This window comes from Lichenostomus cassidix, chromosome 2, assembly GCF_008360975.1.
Source record: "Lichenostomus cassidix isolate B80296 chromosome 2, HeHo_3.0, whole genome shotgun sequence".
Lineage (NCBI taxonomy): Eukaryota > Metazoa > Chordata > Aves > Passeriformes > Meliphagidae > Lichenostomus > Lichenostomus cassidix.
The window spans coordinates 150,846,998-150,863,459 of record NC_139482.1 but is presented as its reverse complement, the minus strand read 5'-3'; the positions used below and the strand labels follow the sequence as shown (position 1 = coordinate 150,863,459).

Below are 16,462 nucleotides of genomic sequence, written 5' to 3'. Positions count from 1 at the left end.
CTCCAGTCCTTTAACTATCTTGGCAGCCCTGAACTGGTCTTGTTTTGCGCAGTCTGTGGGCTTCTTTTCCTGGGGAGGCCACTATTGCTCACACCAACTCACATCATTTTTGAGGATGTTAAACAGTGTTGGCCACATGGATATGACTCTTGACATACTTCATTTCAGATGTTACTGCAGCTTGACTTTGGATCACAAGGATCTGGATCATGTTGCTTAAGTATTATATAAATACAGCAATCCACCTCAATGACCGTTTACACCACCTGTACATCCTTGGACATTTTGGGATGATGCAGGAGAAGACAGTGTCAAAGACTAATAAGAGATAGAGGTAAACAACAGCCATGGATCTATCATCCACAATAAGATTTTCATCTAGTTAGGTAACACACAGATCACTAAGACATGATCTTACCCTCCAAAATCAACTCTAACTGCACCTCATCACCTTCTTGCATGACCTGCACATTGAAATGCAGCAAGGCAGGGAAAAAGGTTGACCCATCCTCGTCTGCAGGAACAAGGTCCCTGGAAAACCATAGGCAAGGTGGGAGGGAGAAAATGCACTGCAAGGGGCAGATCCTAATGCCTGGCACAGCCACAAAGCCCAGAGCACCCTTACAGCGCTGTATACGAATGGGGTCCCTCAATAAAATACAACCACAAACCACAGCACACCAGACTCAAGGCTTGACCTCGCTCATGACATCCCAATTTTCCTAGGCACTAGTGGTTTATTCTGGTTTCTCTGACATGCATCTTCCATTCAAATCCTCCCAACTACCAATTCTCAATATAAAGCTGCCACCAAGGTCACATGCACACGGATTCAAGAGCAGGACATGGAAATGCGGAGCTGCAGGAAGGGAAACACTCCTCACCTCAGGACCTCAAGGCTCTGGTAGGCAAAACTAATGTTACAATTTCCATTCAGGCACTTTGAGAGAGTAACAATGTCAGCCCTCTTTCTCTGAAAATTGAATGTCCCCAGTTCCTTCAACTGCTCCTCACATGTCTTCTCCTTATCCTTCACTGTGGAAAGCTGGCTTCTAGAGAAGGGACATGCAGATGTAGATAGATTGCTTATTAACAAGCCGCTTCTTAACAATAGCCATATTCAGCCAACTATTAATTAGATACCTTCGTCCAATCAGCGATCTAAGGTCATCACGACTTTCTGCAACATATGAGTCGTGGGGGCCGTCTAGAATGCGCTAATTGGTAACAGATATGCAGAAATCAGGCACTATAGGTAAACATAGATACATGTTAAGGCAAGTAGCCAAACGTAGGGCGTGGAAGTATATAACCAATAGTATTGTATGATTACAGAATATGCATGAGTTAGTTAACTACACTATAAAATTGTATGCTGTAAATGAATAAACTGAAGCTTGTGGTAAATTCATATTGGATTGTCAAGCCTCCGTTTCTCGGCACTTCACCAGTTTTTCTTTCCTTGTGTCTGTCAGAGCCCAGCACGGGGTCCCACAGCGTGACCTTCCTGGGCCCCGATAAGATGAGCACTGCAGATGAACCAACACAAGACTTTAGGGAGCATGGGACACCTCCCCACATCACAGGAATTTCTTTCCCATCTCAAACAGGATAGCAAATGCATATAGCCAGGCCTGGAGAGATGGAGCCAAGGTAGGGAGGGAGAGAACATGACGAAAGGGTCGAGAGCTTTCACCGCAAGCATACCTGCAAATACCAGAACATCCTGACAGGGCTGGGAAGGAATGGGGCCCATCTTCACAAAACACACACAAAGAATAGCACAGCAGTACCATGCGGTGACCTCACTGATGACACCACACTGTGCAAAGCTTTGCTCATGTTGTCAGCCCTCCCTAACAAACATCATCATCACCAAATTTGAGTCTTTAATACTCTCATTTAAAAGCTGCCGCCAAGGTCAGATGGACACAGGCCGGACATGACATTGCAGAATTGTGGGAAGGAAAACACTCCCAAAGTCATGACTCGCCAGGCTCACAAGAGATGCTGCCTGCAAAATGCCCCAAGGCCATAGACCAAGGCTGTCCCGCCCCCAAAGGACCAGCATAAAAGCCAGCCCAGTGCCTCTCTCCCTCACACACTTCTCCTGACACCTTCTCCTCCTGACAACAACCAGGTGAGTCCCCAGCCCCTAACCCTCCTGCTCCTGCCCCTGTGGCCTCTCTCTTCCAGCATGCTCAGCCCCAGCTCCAGCAGCCCTCATGCCTCCCCACAGACCCACAACAACCTCCACATTCCCTTGCCCTCCTTCATCACCACCTCTCACCCTCCTCTCTTCCAGGGACCCTCCACACCACACCCATGGCCTGCAACAACCTCTGCCGCCCCTGCGGACCCACCCCGCTGGCCAACAGCTGCAACGAGCCCTGTGCCCTGCAATGCCAGGATTCCCGTGTCATCATCAACCCTTCCCCTGTGCTGGTCACCATGCCAGGACCCATCATGACCTCCTTCCCCCAGAGCACCGTCGTTGGATCCACCTCCGGGGCTGCTGTTGGGAGTGAACTCAGTGCCCAGGGACAGCCCATCTCTGGTGGATTTGGATTTGGCCTTGGCTATGGCTATGGTCTGGGAGGCCTGGGCTGCTACGGCGGAAGGGGTGGCTACATCTGCTAAAGGCCTTCAGCACCAACTTTGACACCATCAGCTCATTGCTGTAGCAACAGCTCCTGCAAGCAAAGGCCCTCAGCTGCTGCTCACTGTGCTTGCACCTAACATCAGATCCCTTCAGCTTCTTTCCTCTGCCTTTTAATACTTGTGCCTCAATAAAGTTTCCCTGCATCAAAACCTGTCATGTCTCCTTGTGTTTTCTAATTCTAATGGTCTCACATCTTCACCCAGAATAGCTCAAGGGCTGGGATGGCAAAGGGATATGTGACTAGCACAGGTCCTTCTCATGAGAACATTTTGCTGTGCTTTATAAACAAAGATAAAGTTTGAATGTTTTTGCAAACAGTATTTCAAGACTTGGGCAGTTCAGGCCTGGCCAATTAGGCCTAGGGGGATGTTTTTGACTGACCAATCTGGGTGACCTGTGAGAAGTCTATATATATGGAAATCAAAATAATAAATTCTTCTTTTCTTGCCTGAGAATCTGGATTTCTACTTCTCTGCTAGTGGCTCAACAGCGACAGGGATACACCATCTATTTTAAAGAAGTAAGCTCCCACAAGGAAAAACCAAGACTGACACAGGATGCAGGGTTGAAGGATGACCATCCAGACCATGACAAAATCACATCACCTGCTATACCAAAGGCTTTGACACATAAGTGCTCTCCTGCTCATTGCTCTGGTAAAGTCTCTCCATGCCAGCACACACTTGACAAACTCTCATCCCAGCACAACTCTTAAGCCCTCCCAAAATTCACAACATCATCCACTTTGGAAAAACTCAGGAGCGCAAACGCTTCCATCCTCTCTGCTCAAGTAATGCTACCCAGAGGACTATTTCCAGAAATCATGGACAGTTCATGTTTTCATCTTCCTGGACAGATGCCTGCACCTCTTCCACTCTGTGAACACTCTCCCTCACACTGAAAAAAGCTTGTCTGCCCTTTCCATGCAATTCCAGCTGATTTCACTAATGCCATTGCCATCTTTTCCTTCACGTGTAAAGCACTGAGAACACATGTGATTCCTCGGCTTCATTCCCTGCCATCAGGGATTGGAAGACACTGCTACCACCCCCCACAGTACAGCCTTGTCTCCTGGGAGTCCCAGCAGCTCTCTCAGTCCTCTGTGGATGATCCTCCAGCCTTTGAGGATTTTGGCAGCCCTGAACTGGTCTTGTTTCACTACGTCCATAGTGTTTCTCACCTGATGAGGCCACAACTGTCCACACAAACTCAAATCATTGTTCAGGATGTTGAACAGTGTTGGCCACATGGATACAACTTTTAACCTACTTAATTTGAGATTTGAAGGAACAAGGATCAAGGTCCCTGGAAAGCCATGGGCAAGGTGGGAGGGAGTAAATGCACTGGAAGGGGCAGGTCCGAATGCCTGGCACAGCCACAAAGCCCAGAGCAGCCAGACAGGAATGGGGTCCCCCTCTGAAATGCAACCACAAACCATTGCACACCAGTCCCATGGCTTTACTACACTGATGACATCCCAATTTTCCTAGGCATTTATGGTTTATTCTGATTTCTCTGACATGCCACTCCCATGCAAATCCTCCCAACTACCAACTCTCACTTTAAAGCTGCCACCAAGGTAACGTAGACATTGCATTGTAGTGCTTGCAGGAAGGAAAACACAACCTACCTCATGACCTTCCAAGCTAGGCCAGGCAAAACTGATGTTATGATTGCCAATTATATCATTGAAAGTACCGTGAAAGTGTAATAAGGTCAACTCTCTTTTTCTGAAAATATAATGTCCCCAGTTCCTTCAACTACTCCTCACATTTCTTCCTCATATCCTTCATCTGTTTTCCTTTCCATGTGTCACTCAGAGCAAAGCACTGGGACCTCACAGTGTGACCTTGCTGGGCCCAGATGAGACGATTGCTATGGATGATAAAATACAAGTCATTGGAGAGCATGGAAGGCATCCCTAAATCAGAGGGATTGCTTTCCCATCTCCAGCAGGAAAGGCCTGGCATATAGATAGGTTCTGAAAGATGGCAACATGGTGGGGAGGAAGACATCCCTCACCCACAGAGGAGCTGCAAAGCTCAGATGAGCTTGACATCACCATGGGGGAATGAGGACCCTCTCCAAAAGACACCCAAAAACCACAGCAGAGCAGGGCCATCAGGTGACCTCACTGATGACAACACACTGTGCAAAGCTTTGGTCACGTTTCATGCAACCGACAGACATCATCATTACCAACCTTCGGTCTCTAATATTTGTATGTAAAAGCTGCCGCCAAGGTCAGATGGACAGAGACTCAAGAGCAGGACATGACATGGCAGAGTTGCAGGAAGGAAAACATTCCCCACCTCAGAACTCATCAGGCTGAGCCAGGCAATAGCTGCTGCCTGCAAAATGCCCCAAGGCCATGGGCCAGGGATGTCCTGCCCCTCCAGGACCAGCATAAAAGCCAGCCCAGTGTCTCTCTCTCTCACACACTTCTCCTCCTGCTCCTGCTGACAACCAGGTGAGCCTCAAGCCCTTCACCCTCCTGCTCCTGCACCCCGACCTCTCTATTCCAGAACCCGCAGCCCCAGCCTCAAAAGCCCTCATGCCTCCACACAGACCAAAAACAGCCTCCACACTCCCTCGGCCTCCTGCATCACTGCCCTCACGCCCCCACCACCATGCCCTGCCTCACCCTCCTCTCTTCCAGGGACCCTCCACACCACACCCATGGCCTGCAACAACCTCTGCCGCCCCTGTGGACCCACCCCTCTGGCCAACAGCTGCAACGAGCCCTGTGCCCTGCAATGCCAGGATTCCCGTGTCATCATCAACCCTTCCCCTGTGCTGGTCACCATGCCAGGACCCATCATGACCTCCTTCCCCCAGAACACCGTCGTCGGATCCACCTCTGGGGCTGCTGTTGGGAGTGAGCTCAGTGCCCAGGGACAGCCCATCTCTGGTGGATTTGGTGGCTTTGGCCTTGGCTATGGCTATGGGCTGGGAGGCCTGGGCTGCTATGGCAGAAGGGGCTGCTACACCTGCTAAGAGCATTCACCAGCACTCCTGACATCATCATCTTGGTGCTGTGGCACCAGCTCCTGAGACCAAAACCCTTGGCTGATGGTCACCATGCCTCACACTCAAACCTTCAACTTCTTCTTTTGCATCATTCTTCTTCCTCAATAAAGTTTCCTTGCATCAAAACCTGATATGACTCTTTTTCTTTATCAATTCCAGTGGACTCACATCCTCACCCTGCACAATGCCTGGGCCCAACAGGGCATTGAGAATGGGAAATCAGCAAAGAACCTTTCTCAGCGAATAGGTCACCACCAGTAACAACAAAGACCGACACGGGAAACTGGGGAGGGGGAACCTTCCAGAACATGACACAAGCCCAGCACCTCATACACCAAAGGCTTTGATTCAACAATTCTCTCTAGAACACCGATCTGCCAAAGTCACTCAACACTAGCACACACAATTGCTTCTTCTCAGCAGGACTCTTGAACACTCCCAATAAACAGAGGAACAAGAGCATCCACTTGGGCAGGAATTCTGGAGTGCGAGTGCTTCCATCCCCTCTGATCAACCAGACCCAGCAAAAGCAGGATTTCCAGGACTACGGCCAGTCCAGTCTTGGCGCTCCCATGAGAGGGACCCCATCAGCTCTTACACTCTGTGACCACCCAAACACTGAAACATTCTTGCCTCCTTTCCCCATGGAATTTCATCTGTTTTCACTTCTCCCATGGCCCCCTTTTCCTTCACGTGCACAGCATCGAGAACAGCTGGGCTCCCACACACTGGTGACATCATCCTGCTCATCCTTGTCTCCTCAGAGTCCCAGCTCTCTCAGTACATCCTCTAGGAAAGATACACCAACCCTTGCAGTACCTGGTGGCCATAAAACAAATGGTCTTTGTTCACTAAGCCCTTGTACTCTTCCTGTGGAGGCCAGAACTGTCAAAATCACCCCCCATGGGATACCAACAGTCCTCTAAAGACAGAAAGGGCCACCTCTCCCAACTTCCATTCTGAAATCTATCTTGGACAGTGGTAATGCCCTGTGAAGTAAAGCTCCGTTGCGGCCTTCTGGTCCCTTGGTTCTCCACCTGCTCCACAGGGTCCTGCTCAGAAAAGCTGCTTTCCAGCCACTCAGCCTACAGCATGACAGGGGGCAAGTTACTATTCATGTCCAGATGGAATTTCACATTTCCTGCTTGGGAGTTTCCTTTAACTTCAGTCTCCAGGTCCCTCTGACTGGTGGCATAACCATCTGTTGCCTCAGCCACTCCATCATCTGCCATCTGAGGGGCCAACAGTCCCACTGCCCACGTGGAATGGAAGAGTGCAGGCACTCACGCCTGGCACACACACAAAGCCCAGACCAGCCTGACATACCTGTAATCACTTGCCACCCCTCTCCTTCACAACACGCACACACACACACAAAATCAAATACAGTAGTTCGCTGGGTTGACCTCACTGAGGACACGCCAGCTCTCCAAATATTGGTCATGTCTTCAGGCCTCTTTGACGCATGCCATCAACACCAGATTTTGGGTTCAAATACTCTCACTTTAAAGGAGGAATGACCATGAGGGAAGGGGCAGATCCTCATACACGGTGAAGCTGCAAAGCCCAGAGCAGTCTGACAGGGCTGTGATGGAATGGGTCCCCTCTGCACAACATACCCACAAACCAAACCACACAAGAGCCACAAAATGACCTCACTGATGACACCCAGAGTTTTCCTAGGCTTTTCTTGTATATTCTGGTTTCTCTGACACAGCTTCCATTCACATACTCCCAAATACCAACTCTCACTTTAAAGCTACAGCCAAGGTCAGATGCACAGGCTCAAGAGCACATGACACTGCAGAGCTGAGGCAAAGAAAACACTCCCCGGCTCAGGACTTCCCAGGCTGGGACAGGCAAAACTGGTGTTACAATTTCCATTCAGGTACCTTGAATGAGTAAAAGGGTCAAACCTCTTTTCCTGAAAATTGAGTGTCCCCAGTTCTGTCAACTGCTCCTCACACATCTTGTTCTCCTTTTCTTTCACCAGCTATGCATGAACCAACACAACACATTGGGAAGCATGGGAAGAATCCCTAAATCACAGCAACTGCTTCCCCATCTGCAGTGGAAAACTCTGGCACATAGACACGTTTAGAAAGTTGGCAACAGGAGAGGGAGAGAGAAAATGTCATGGAAGGGGACACCCGCAGAAGAGCTGCAAAATCCAGATGAGCCTGACACGGCTGTAGGGAAATGAGGACCCTCTCCAAAAAACATCCATGAACCACATCAGACCAGGGCCATGGGATGACCTCACTGATGACACCCCACTGTCCAAAGCTTTGGTCATGTCTTCAGCCCTCCTTGAAAAACATCATCAACAGCAGCCTTTGGTCTCTAAAACGCCAAGTTAAAAGCTACCGCCAAGGTCACGGACTCAAGAGCAAAACATGACACTGCAGAGTTGTGGGAAGAAAAGCACTCCCCACCTCAGGACTCACCAGGCCTGCAAAATGCCCCAAGGCCATAGACCAAGGCTGTCCCACCCCTCCAGAACCAGCATAAAAGCCAGACCAGTGCCTCTCTCCCTCACACACTTCTCTTCACACCTTCTCCTCCTGCTGACAACCAGGTGAGCCTCAAGCCCTTCACCCTCCTGCTCCTGCACCCCTGGCCCCTCTCTTCCAGCATTCCCAGCCCCAGCCTCAGCAGCCCTCCCACGCCTGCCAACAGACCAAAAACAGCCTCCACATTCCCTTGCCTTCCCCAAACACTGCCCCTTGCATACCCACCACCCTACCCTGCATCACCCCCCTCTCTTCCAGGAACCCTCCACACCACAACCATGGCCTGCAATAACCTCTGCCGCCCCTGCGGACCCACCCCACTGGCCAACAGCTGCAATGAGCCCTGTGCCCTGCAATGCCAGAACTCCAGTGTCATCACCAACCCTTCTCCCGTGCTGGTGACCTTTCCCGGACCCATCATGACCTCCTTCCCCCAGAACACCGTCGTTGGATCCACCTCCGGGGCTGCTGTTGGGAGTGAACTCAATGCCCAGGGACAGCCCATCTCTGGTGGATTTGGTGGCTTTGGCCTTGGCTATGGCTATGGTCTGGGAGGCCTGGGCTGCTATGGCAGAGGGGGCTGCTACACCTGCTAAGGGCCCTTGGCACAATCCCGGACAACACCAGCTCGGTACTCCAGCAACATCTTCGTGCAAGCAAAGGCCCTCAGCCTATGGTGGCCCTTCTTGCACTTACCAGTACATCACTTCAACTTCTTTCTCATGATTCTTTTGCCTCAATAAATTTTACCTACATCAAAGCCGGAGATGCCTCCTCTTCTTTATCAATTCCAAAGGTCTCACATACTTACCCTGCACAATGCATGGGCTCAACAGGGCTTTAGGTTGAATGGGAAATGAGCAAAAAACCTTTCTTAGAAAATAGGTCACCACCAGTAATAACCAAGGCTAACAAGGGAAACAGAGTACAGAGGGGGGACCTTCCAGAACATGACACAAGCCCAGCACCTCATACACCAAAGGCTTTGATTCAACAATTCTCTCCAGGACACAGATCTACCAAAGTCACTCAACATCAGCACACACAGTTGAAAAATTGCTCTTCTCAGCAGGACTCTTGAACTCTCCCAGCAAACAGAGGAACAAGAGCATCTACTTGGGCAGGAATTCTGGAGTGCGAGTGCTTCCATCCCCTCTGATCAACCAGACCCAGCAAAAGCAGGATTTCCAGGACTACGGCCAGTCCAGTCTTGGCGCTCCCATGAGAGGGACCCCATCAGCTCTTACACTCTGTGACCACCCAAACACTGAAACATTCTTGCCTCCTTTGCCCATCTAACTCAGTCTGCTTTCACTTCTGCCTTTGACCCCTTTTCCTTCCCATGTACAGTGCTGAGAACAGCTGGGCTCCCACACACTGGTGACATCATCCTGCCCATCCTTGTCTCCTCAGAGTCCCAGCTCTCTCAGTACATCCTCTAGGAAAGATACACCAACCCTTGCAGTACATGGTGGCCATAAAACAAATGGTCTTTGTTCACTAAGCCCTTGTACTCCTCCTGTGGAGGCCAGAACTGTCCAAACCACCCCACATGGGATCCCAACTGTCCTTGAAAGAGAAAAAGGCCCACCCACCACTCCCAATTTCATAGGAAGAATTTTCTGAAATCTATCTTCCTTCTGAAATTCCCTGTGAAGTAAAGCTCCATTTTGACATTCTGGCCCCTTGGTTCTCCACCTAAAGGGTCCCGCTCAGAAAAGCTGCTTTCCAGCCACTCAGCCCACAGCATGACACAGGGCCAAGAGCCATTCCTGCCCAGATGCAATTTCACATTTCCTGCTCATGAACCTCAGGAGATTCCATTTAGCCTCAGTCTCCAGGTCTCTCTGGCTGGTGGCACAATTATCTGCTGCCTCAGCCACTCCATCATCTGCCAGCTCGCTGAGGGGCCAACAGTCCCATTGACCATGGGCAATGGAAGAGTCCAGGCGCTCACAGAAGAACAGATGCAAAACCCAGAGCAGCCTGACAGACCTGGGATTCTTTGGGACCCTACTTCTTTGCAACACATGCACAAAATCTAAAATATTACTTCCATGGGCTGACTCCACTGATGACATCCCAGCTCTCCAAATACTGGTCATGTCTTCAGTCCTCTTTGACATATGCCATCAACACCAGACATGGGTTTCAAATACTCACACTTTAAAGGAGGAATGATCATGATGGAAGGGGCAGCTCCTCACACATGCTGCAGCTGTAAAGCCCAGAGCAGCCTGACAGGGCTGCAATGGAATGGGGCCCCTGTTCACAACACACCCACAAACTAAACCACACAAGAGCCACAAAATGCCCTTACTGATGACACCCAGAGTTTTCCTAGGCTTTTCTTGTATATTCTGGTTTCTCTGACACAGCTTCCATCCACATACTCCCAAATACCAACTCTCACTTTAAAGCTGTCTCCAAGGCCAGATGGACACAGACTCGAGCAAAACATAACACTGCAGAGCTGTGGCAAAGAAAACACTCCCCACCTCAGAATTCACCAGGCTGGGACCAGAAAAAACTCATGTTACAATTTCCATTCAGGTACCTTGAGAGAGTAAAAACGTCAACCCTTTTTTCTGAAAACTGAATGTCCCCAGTTGCACCAACTGCTCCTCACACACCTTGTTCTCCTTATCCTTCTCCAGCTATGGATGAACCAATACAGGACCTTGGGGACAATTGGAGACATCACTAAATCACAGTGATTGCTTCCCCATCTCCAACAGGATAGACCTGGCACATAGACAGGTTTAGAAAGTTGACAACATGAGAGGGAGAGACAGAATGAAATGGAAACAGACATCCCCCAGAAGAACTGCAAAGTCCAGATGAGCCATGACCAGGTTGTGGGGGAATGAGGACCCTCTCCACAAAACATCCATGAACCACATCAGACCAGGGCCATGGGATGACCTCACCGATGACACCCCGCTGTGCAAACCTCTGGTCACGTCTTCAGCCCTCCTTGAAAAAACATCATCAACAGCAGCCTTTGGTCTCTAAAACGCCAAGTTAAAAGCTACCGCCAAGGTCACGGCCTCAAGAGCAAAACATGACACTGCAGAGTTGTGGGAAGGAAATCACACCCCACCTCAGGTTTAACTAGGCCTCCAAAATGCCCCAAAGCCATGGGCCAAGGCTGTCCCACCCCTCCAGAACCAGCATAAAAGCCAGACCAGTGCCTCTCTCCCTCACACACTTCTCCTCACACCATCTCCTCCTGCTGACAACCAGGTGAGCCTCAAGCCCATCACCCTCCTGCTCCTGCACCCCTGGCCCCTCTCTTCCAGCATTCCCAGCCCCAGCCTCAGCAGCCCTCACGCCTCCCTACAGACCCAAAACAGCCTCCACACTCCCTCACCTTCCCCAAACACTGCCCCTCGCACACCAACCACCCTACCCTGCCTCACTCCCCTCTCTTCCAGGAACCCTCCACACCACACCCATGGCCTGCAACAACCTCTGCCGCCCCTGCGGACCCACCCCTCTGGCCAACAGCTGCAACGAGCCCTGTGCCCTGCAATGCCAGAACTCCAGCGTCATCACCAACCCTTCTCCTGTGCTGGTGACCTTTCCTGGACCCATCATGACCTCCTTCCCCCAGAACACCGTCGTTGGATCCACCTCCGGGGCTGCTGTTGGGAGTGAACTCAGTGCCCAGGGACAGCCCATCTCCGGTGGATTTGGTGGCTTTGGCGGCTTTGGCTATGGGCTGGGCTATGGCTATGGGCTGGGAGGCCTGGGCTGCTATGGCAGAGGGGGCTGCTACACCTGCTAAGGGCCCTTGGCACAATCCCTGACAACAACAGCTCGGTACTCCGGCAACGGCTCCTGAAAGGAAAGGCCCTCAGGCTATGGTGGCCCTCCTTGCACTTACCAGTACATCACTTCAACTTCTTTCTCATTCTTGTGCCTCAATAAATTTTACCTACATCAAAGCCTGAGATGACTCCTCTTCTTTTTGAATTCCAATGGTCTCACATACTTACCCTGCACAATGCCTGGGCTCAACAGGGCATTAGGTTGGATGGGAAATGAGCAAAGAACCTTTCTTAGCAAATAGGTCACTATCAGTAATAACCAAGGCTAACAAGGGAAACAGAGTACAGAGGGGGGACCTTCCAGAACATGACACAAGCCCAGCACCTCATACACCAAAGGCTTTGATTCAACAATTCTCTCCAGGACACAGATCTGCCAAAGTCACTCAACGCCAGCACACACAGTTGAAAAATTGCTCTTCTCAGCAGGACTCTTGAACTCTCCCAGCAAACAGAGGAACAGAGCATCCACTTGGGCAGGAATTCTGGAGTGCGAGTGCTTCCATCCCCTCTGATCAACCAGACCCAGCAAAAGCAGGATTTCCAGGACTATGGCCAGTCCAGTCTTGGAGCTCCCATGAGAGGGACCCCATCATCTCTTACACTCTGGGACCACCCAAACACTGAAACATTCTTGCCTCCTTTCCCCATCGAATTTCATCTGTTTTCACTTCTCCCATGGCCCCCTTTTCCTTCATCTGTGCAGTGCCGAGGACAGCTGGGCTCCCACACACTGGTGACATCGTCTTGCACATCCTCATCTCCTAAGTGTCCAAGCTATCTCAGTCTCTCCTCTAGGAAAGATTCTCCAACCCTTTCAGTACATGGTGGCCCTCAAATGATCTTCAATCACTAAGCCCTTGTACTCCTTCTGTGGAGGCCTGAACTGTCCAAACCACCCCACATGGGATCCCACCAGTCCTTGAAAGAGAAAAAGGGCCACCTCTCCCAACTTCATAGGAAGAATTTTCTGAAATCTATCTTCCTTCTGAAATTCCCTGTAAAGTAAAGCTCCATTTTGACATTCTGGCCCCTTGGTTCTCCACCTAAAGGGTCCCGCTCAGAAAAGCTGCTTTCCAGCCACTCAGCCCACAGCATGACACAGGGCCAAGAGCCATTCCTGCCCAGATGCAATTTCACATTTCCTGCTCATGAACCTCAGGAGATTCCATTTAGCCTCAGTCTCCAGGTCTCTCTGACTGGTGGCACAATTATCTGCTGCCTCAGCCACTCCATCATCTGCCAGCTCTCTGAGGGGCCAACAGTCCCATTGACCATGGGCAATAGAAGAGTCCAGGCGCTCACAGAAGAACACATGCAAAACCCAGAGCAGCCTGACAGACCTGGGATTCTTTGAGACCCCACTTCTTTGCAACACATGCACAAAATCTAAAATATTACTTCCATGGGCTGACTCCACTGATGACACCCCAGCTCTCCAAATATTGGTCATGTCTTCAGTCCTCTTTGACATATGCCATCAACACCAGACATGGGTTTCAAATACTCACACTTTAAAGGAAGAATGATCATGATGGAAGGGGCAGCTCCTCACACATGGTGTAGCTGTAAAGCCCAGAGCAGCCTGACAGGGCTGCAATGGAATGGGGCCCCTGTTCACAACACACCCACAAACTAAACCACACAAGAGCCACAAAATGACCTCACTGATGACACCCAGAGTTTTCCTAGGCTTTTCTTGTATATTCTGGTTTCTCTGACACAGCTTCCATCCACATACTCCCAAATGCCAACTCTCACTTTAAAGCTGCAGCCAAGGTCAGATGGACGCAGACTCGATCACAACATAACGCTGCAGAGCTGCGGCAAAGAAAACACTCCCCACCTCAGAACTTGCCAGGCCAGACCAGACAAAACTCATGTTACAATTTCCATTCAGGTACCTTGAGAGAGTAAAAACGTCAACCCTTTTTTCTGAAAACTGAATGTCCCCAGTTGCACCAACTGCTCCTCACACATCTTGTTCTCCTTATCCTTCTCCAGCTATTGCTGAACCAATACAGGACCTTGGGGACAACTGGAGACATCACTGAATCACAGTGATTGCTTCCCCATCTCCAACAGGATAGACCTGGCACATATACAAGTTTAGAAAGCTGGCAACATGAGAGGGAGAGGCAGAGTGAAATAGAAACGGACATCCCCCAGAAGAACTGCAAAGTCCAGATGAGCCGTGACCGGGTTGTGGGGGAATGAGGACCCTCTCCACAAAACATCCATGAACCACATCACACCAGGGCCATGGGATGACCTCAATGATGACACCCCACTGTGCAAACCTCTGGTCACGTCTTCAGCCCTCCTTGAAAAAACATCATCAACAGCAGCCTTTGGTCTTTAAAACTCCCAGTTAAAAGCTACCGCCAAGGTCACGGCCTCAAGAGCAAAACATGACACTGCAGAATTTTGGGAAGGAAATCACACCCCACCTCAGGTTTAACCAGGCCTGCAAAATGCCCCAAGGCCATGGGCCAAGGCTGTCCCACCCCTCCAGAACCAGCATAAAAGCCAGACCAGTGCCTCTCTCCCTCACACACTTCTCCTCACACCTTCTCCTCCTGCTGACAACCAGGTAAGTCTCCAGCCTCTGACCCTCCTGCTCCTGCACCCCTGGCCCCTCTCTTCCAGCATTCCCAGCCCCAGCCTCAGCAGCCCTCACGCCTCCCTACAGACCCAAAACAGCCTCCACACTCCCTCACCTTCCCCAAACACTGCCCCTCGCACACCCACCAACACCCTACCCTGCCTCACTCCCCTCTCTTCCAGGAACCCTCCACACCACACCCATGGCCTGCAACAACCTCTGCCGCCCCTGTGGACCCACCCCTCTGGCCAACAGCTGCAACGAGCCCTGTGCCCTGCAATGCCAGAACTCCAGTGTCATCACCAACCCTTCTCCTGTGCTGGTGACCTTTCCTGGACCCATCATGACCTCCTTCCCCCAGAACACCGTTGTTGGATCCACCTCCGGGGCTGCTGTTGGGAGTGAACTCAATGCCCAGGGACAGCCCATCTCTGGTGGATTTGGTGGCTTTGGCGGCTTTGGCTATGGGCTGGGCTATGGCTATGGGCTGGGAGGCCTGGGCTGCTATGGCAGAGGGGGCTGCTACACCTGCTAAGGGCCCTTGGCACAATCCCTGACAACACCAGCTCAGTACTCTGGCAACATCTCCTGCAAGAAAAGGCCCTCAGCCTATGGTGGCCCTTCTTGCACTTACCAGTAGATCACTTCAACTCCTTCTTTCTTATCATTCTTGTCCCTCAATAAATTTTACCTACATCAAAGCCTGAGATGTCTCCTTTATCAATTCCAATGGTCTCACATACTTACCCTGCACAATGCATGGGCTCAACAGGGCATTAGGTTGGGTGGGAAATGAGCAAAAAACCTTTCTCAGTAAATAGATCACAAGTTATGACACGGGAAACAAGAAGGAGGGGGGACCTTCCAGAACATGACACAAGCCCAGCACCTCATACACCAAAGGCTTTGACTCAACAATTCTCTCCAGGACACCGATCTGCCAAAGTCACTCAATGTCAGCACACACTTGAAATGTGCTCTTCTCAGCAGGACTCTTGAACTCTCCCAGCAAACAGAGGAATAAGAGCATCCACTTGGGCAGGAATTCTGGAGTGCGAGTGCTTCCATCCCCTCTGATCAACCAGACCCAGCAAAAGCAAAATTTCCAGGACTATGGCCAGTTCAGTCTTGGCGCTCCCATGAGAGGGACCCCATCAGCTCTTACACTCTGTGACCACCCAAACACTGAAACATTCTTGCCTCCTTTCCCCATGGAATTTCATCTGTTTTCACTTCTCCCATGGCCCCCTTTTCCTTCACATGCACAGCATTGACAACAGCTGGGCTCCCACACACTGGTGACATCATCCTGCTCATCCTTGTCTCCTCAGAGTCCCAGCTCTCTCAGTACGTCCTCTAGGAAAGATACACCAACCCTTGCAGTACCTGGTGGCCATCAAGCAAATGGTCTTTGTTCACTAAGCCCTTGTACTCCTCCTGCGGAGGCCAGAACTGTCAAAATCACCCCCCATGGGATCCCAACAGTCCTCTAAAGACAGAAAGGGCCACCTCTCCCAACTTCCATTCTGAAATCTATCTTGGACAGTGGTAATGCCCTGTGAAGTAAAGCTCCGTTGCGGCCTTCTGGTCCCTTGGTTCTCCACCTGCTCCACAGGGTCCTGCTCAGAAAAGCTGCTTTCCAGCCACTCAGCCCACAGCATGACACAGGGCCAAAAACCATTCCTGCCCAGATGCAATTTCACATTTCCTGCTCATGAACCTCAGGAGATTCCTTTAACCCTCAGTCTCCAGGTCCCTCTGACTGGTGGCACAACCATTTGTTGTCTCAGCCATTCCATCATCTGCCATCTCTCTGAGG

At 50.7% G+C, this 16,462-nt stretch overlaps 5 protein-coding genes across 5 annotated transcripts; all 5 read left to right on the top strand.

The window, feature by feature from the left end:
* Positions 1–2,325: 2,325 nt before the first annotated feature.
* On the top strand, positions 2,326–2,707 carry LOC146442531 (feather beta keratin-like). Its single transcript, XM_085049896.1, has one exon. It carries the CDS (start codon positions 2,326–2,328, stop codon positions 2,638–2,640), a length of 315 nt encoding a protein of 104 aa, XP_084906022.1. The 3' UTR covers positions 2,641–2,707.
* A 2,634-nt stretch (positions 2,708–5,341) lies between these two features.
* Positions 5,342–5,801, top strand: LOC146442530 (feather beta keratin-like). Its single transcript, XM_085049895.1, has one exon. The coding sequence runs from the start codon at positions 5,342–5,344 to the stop codon at positions 5,657–5,659; it is 318 nt and encodes a 105-aa protein (XP_084906021.1). The 3' UTR covers positions 5,660–5,801.
* Positions 5,802–8,483: 2,682 nt separating this feature from the next.
* Positions 8,484–8,801, top strand: LOC146442529 (feather keratin-like). Its single transcript, XM_085049894.1, has one exon. It carries the CDS (start codon positions 8,484–8,486, stop codon positions 8,799–8,801), a length of 318 nt encoding a protein of 105 aa, XP_084906020.1.
* Positions 8,802–11,662: 2,861 nt separating this feature from the next.
* On the top strand, positions 11,663–11,995 carry LOC146442528 (feather beta keratin-like). Its single transcript, XM_085049862.1, has one exon. The coding sequence runs from the start codon at positions 11,663–11,665 to the stop codon at positions 11,993–11,995; it is 333 nt and encodes a 110-aa protein (XP_084905988.1).
* Positions 11,996–14,845: 2,850 nt separating this feature from the next.
* LOC146442527 (feather keratin 2-like) lies at positions 14,846–15,178 on the top strand. Its single transcript, XM_085049893.1, has one exon. The coding sequence runs from the start codon at positions 14,846–14,848 to the stop codon at positions 15,176–15,178; it is 333 nt and encodes a 110-aa protein (XP_084906019.1).
* Positions 15,179–16,462: the final 1,284 nt, after the last annotated feature.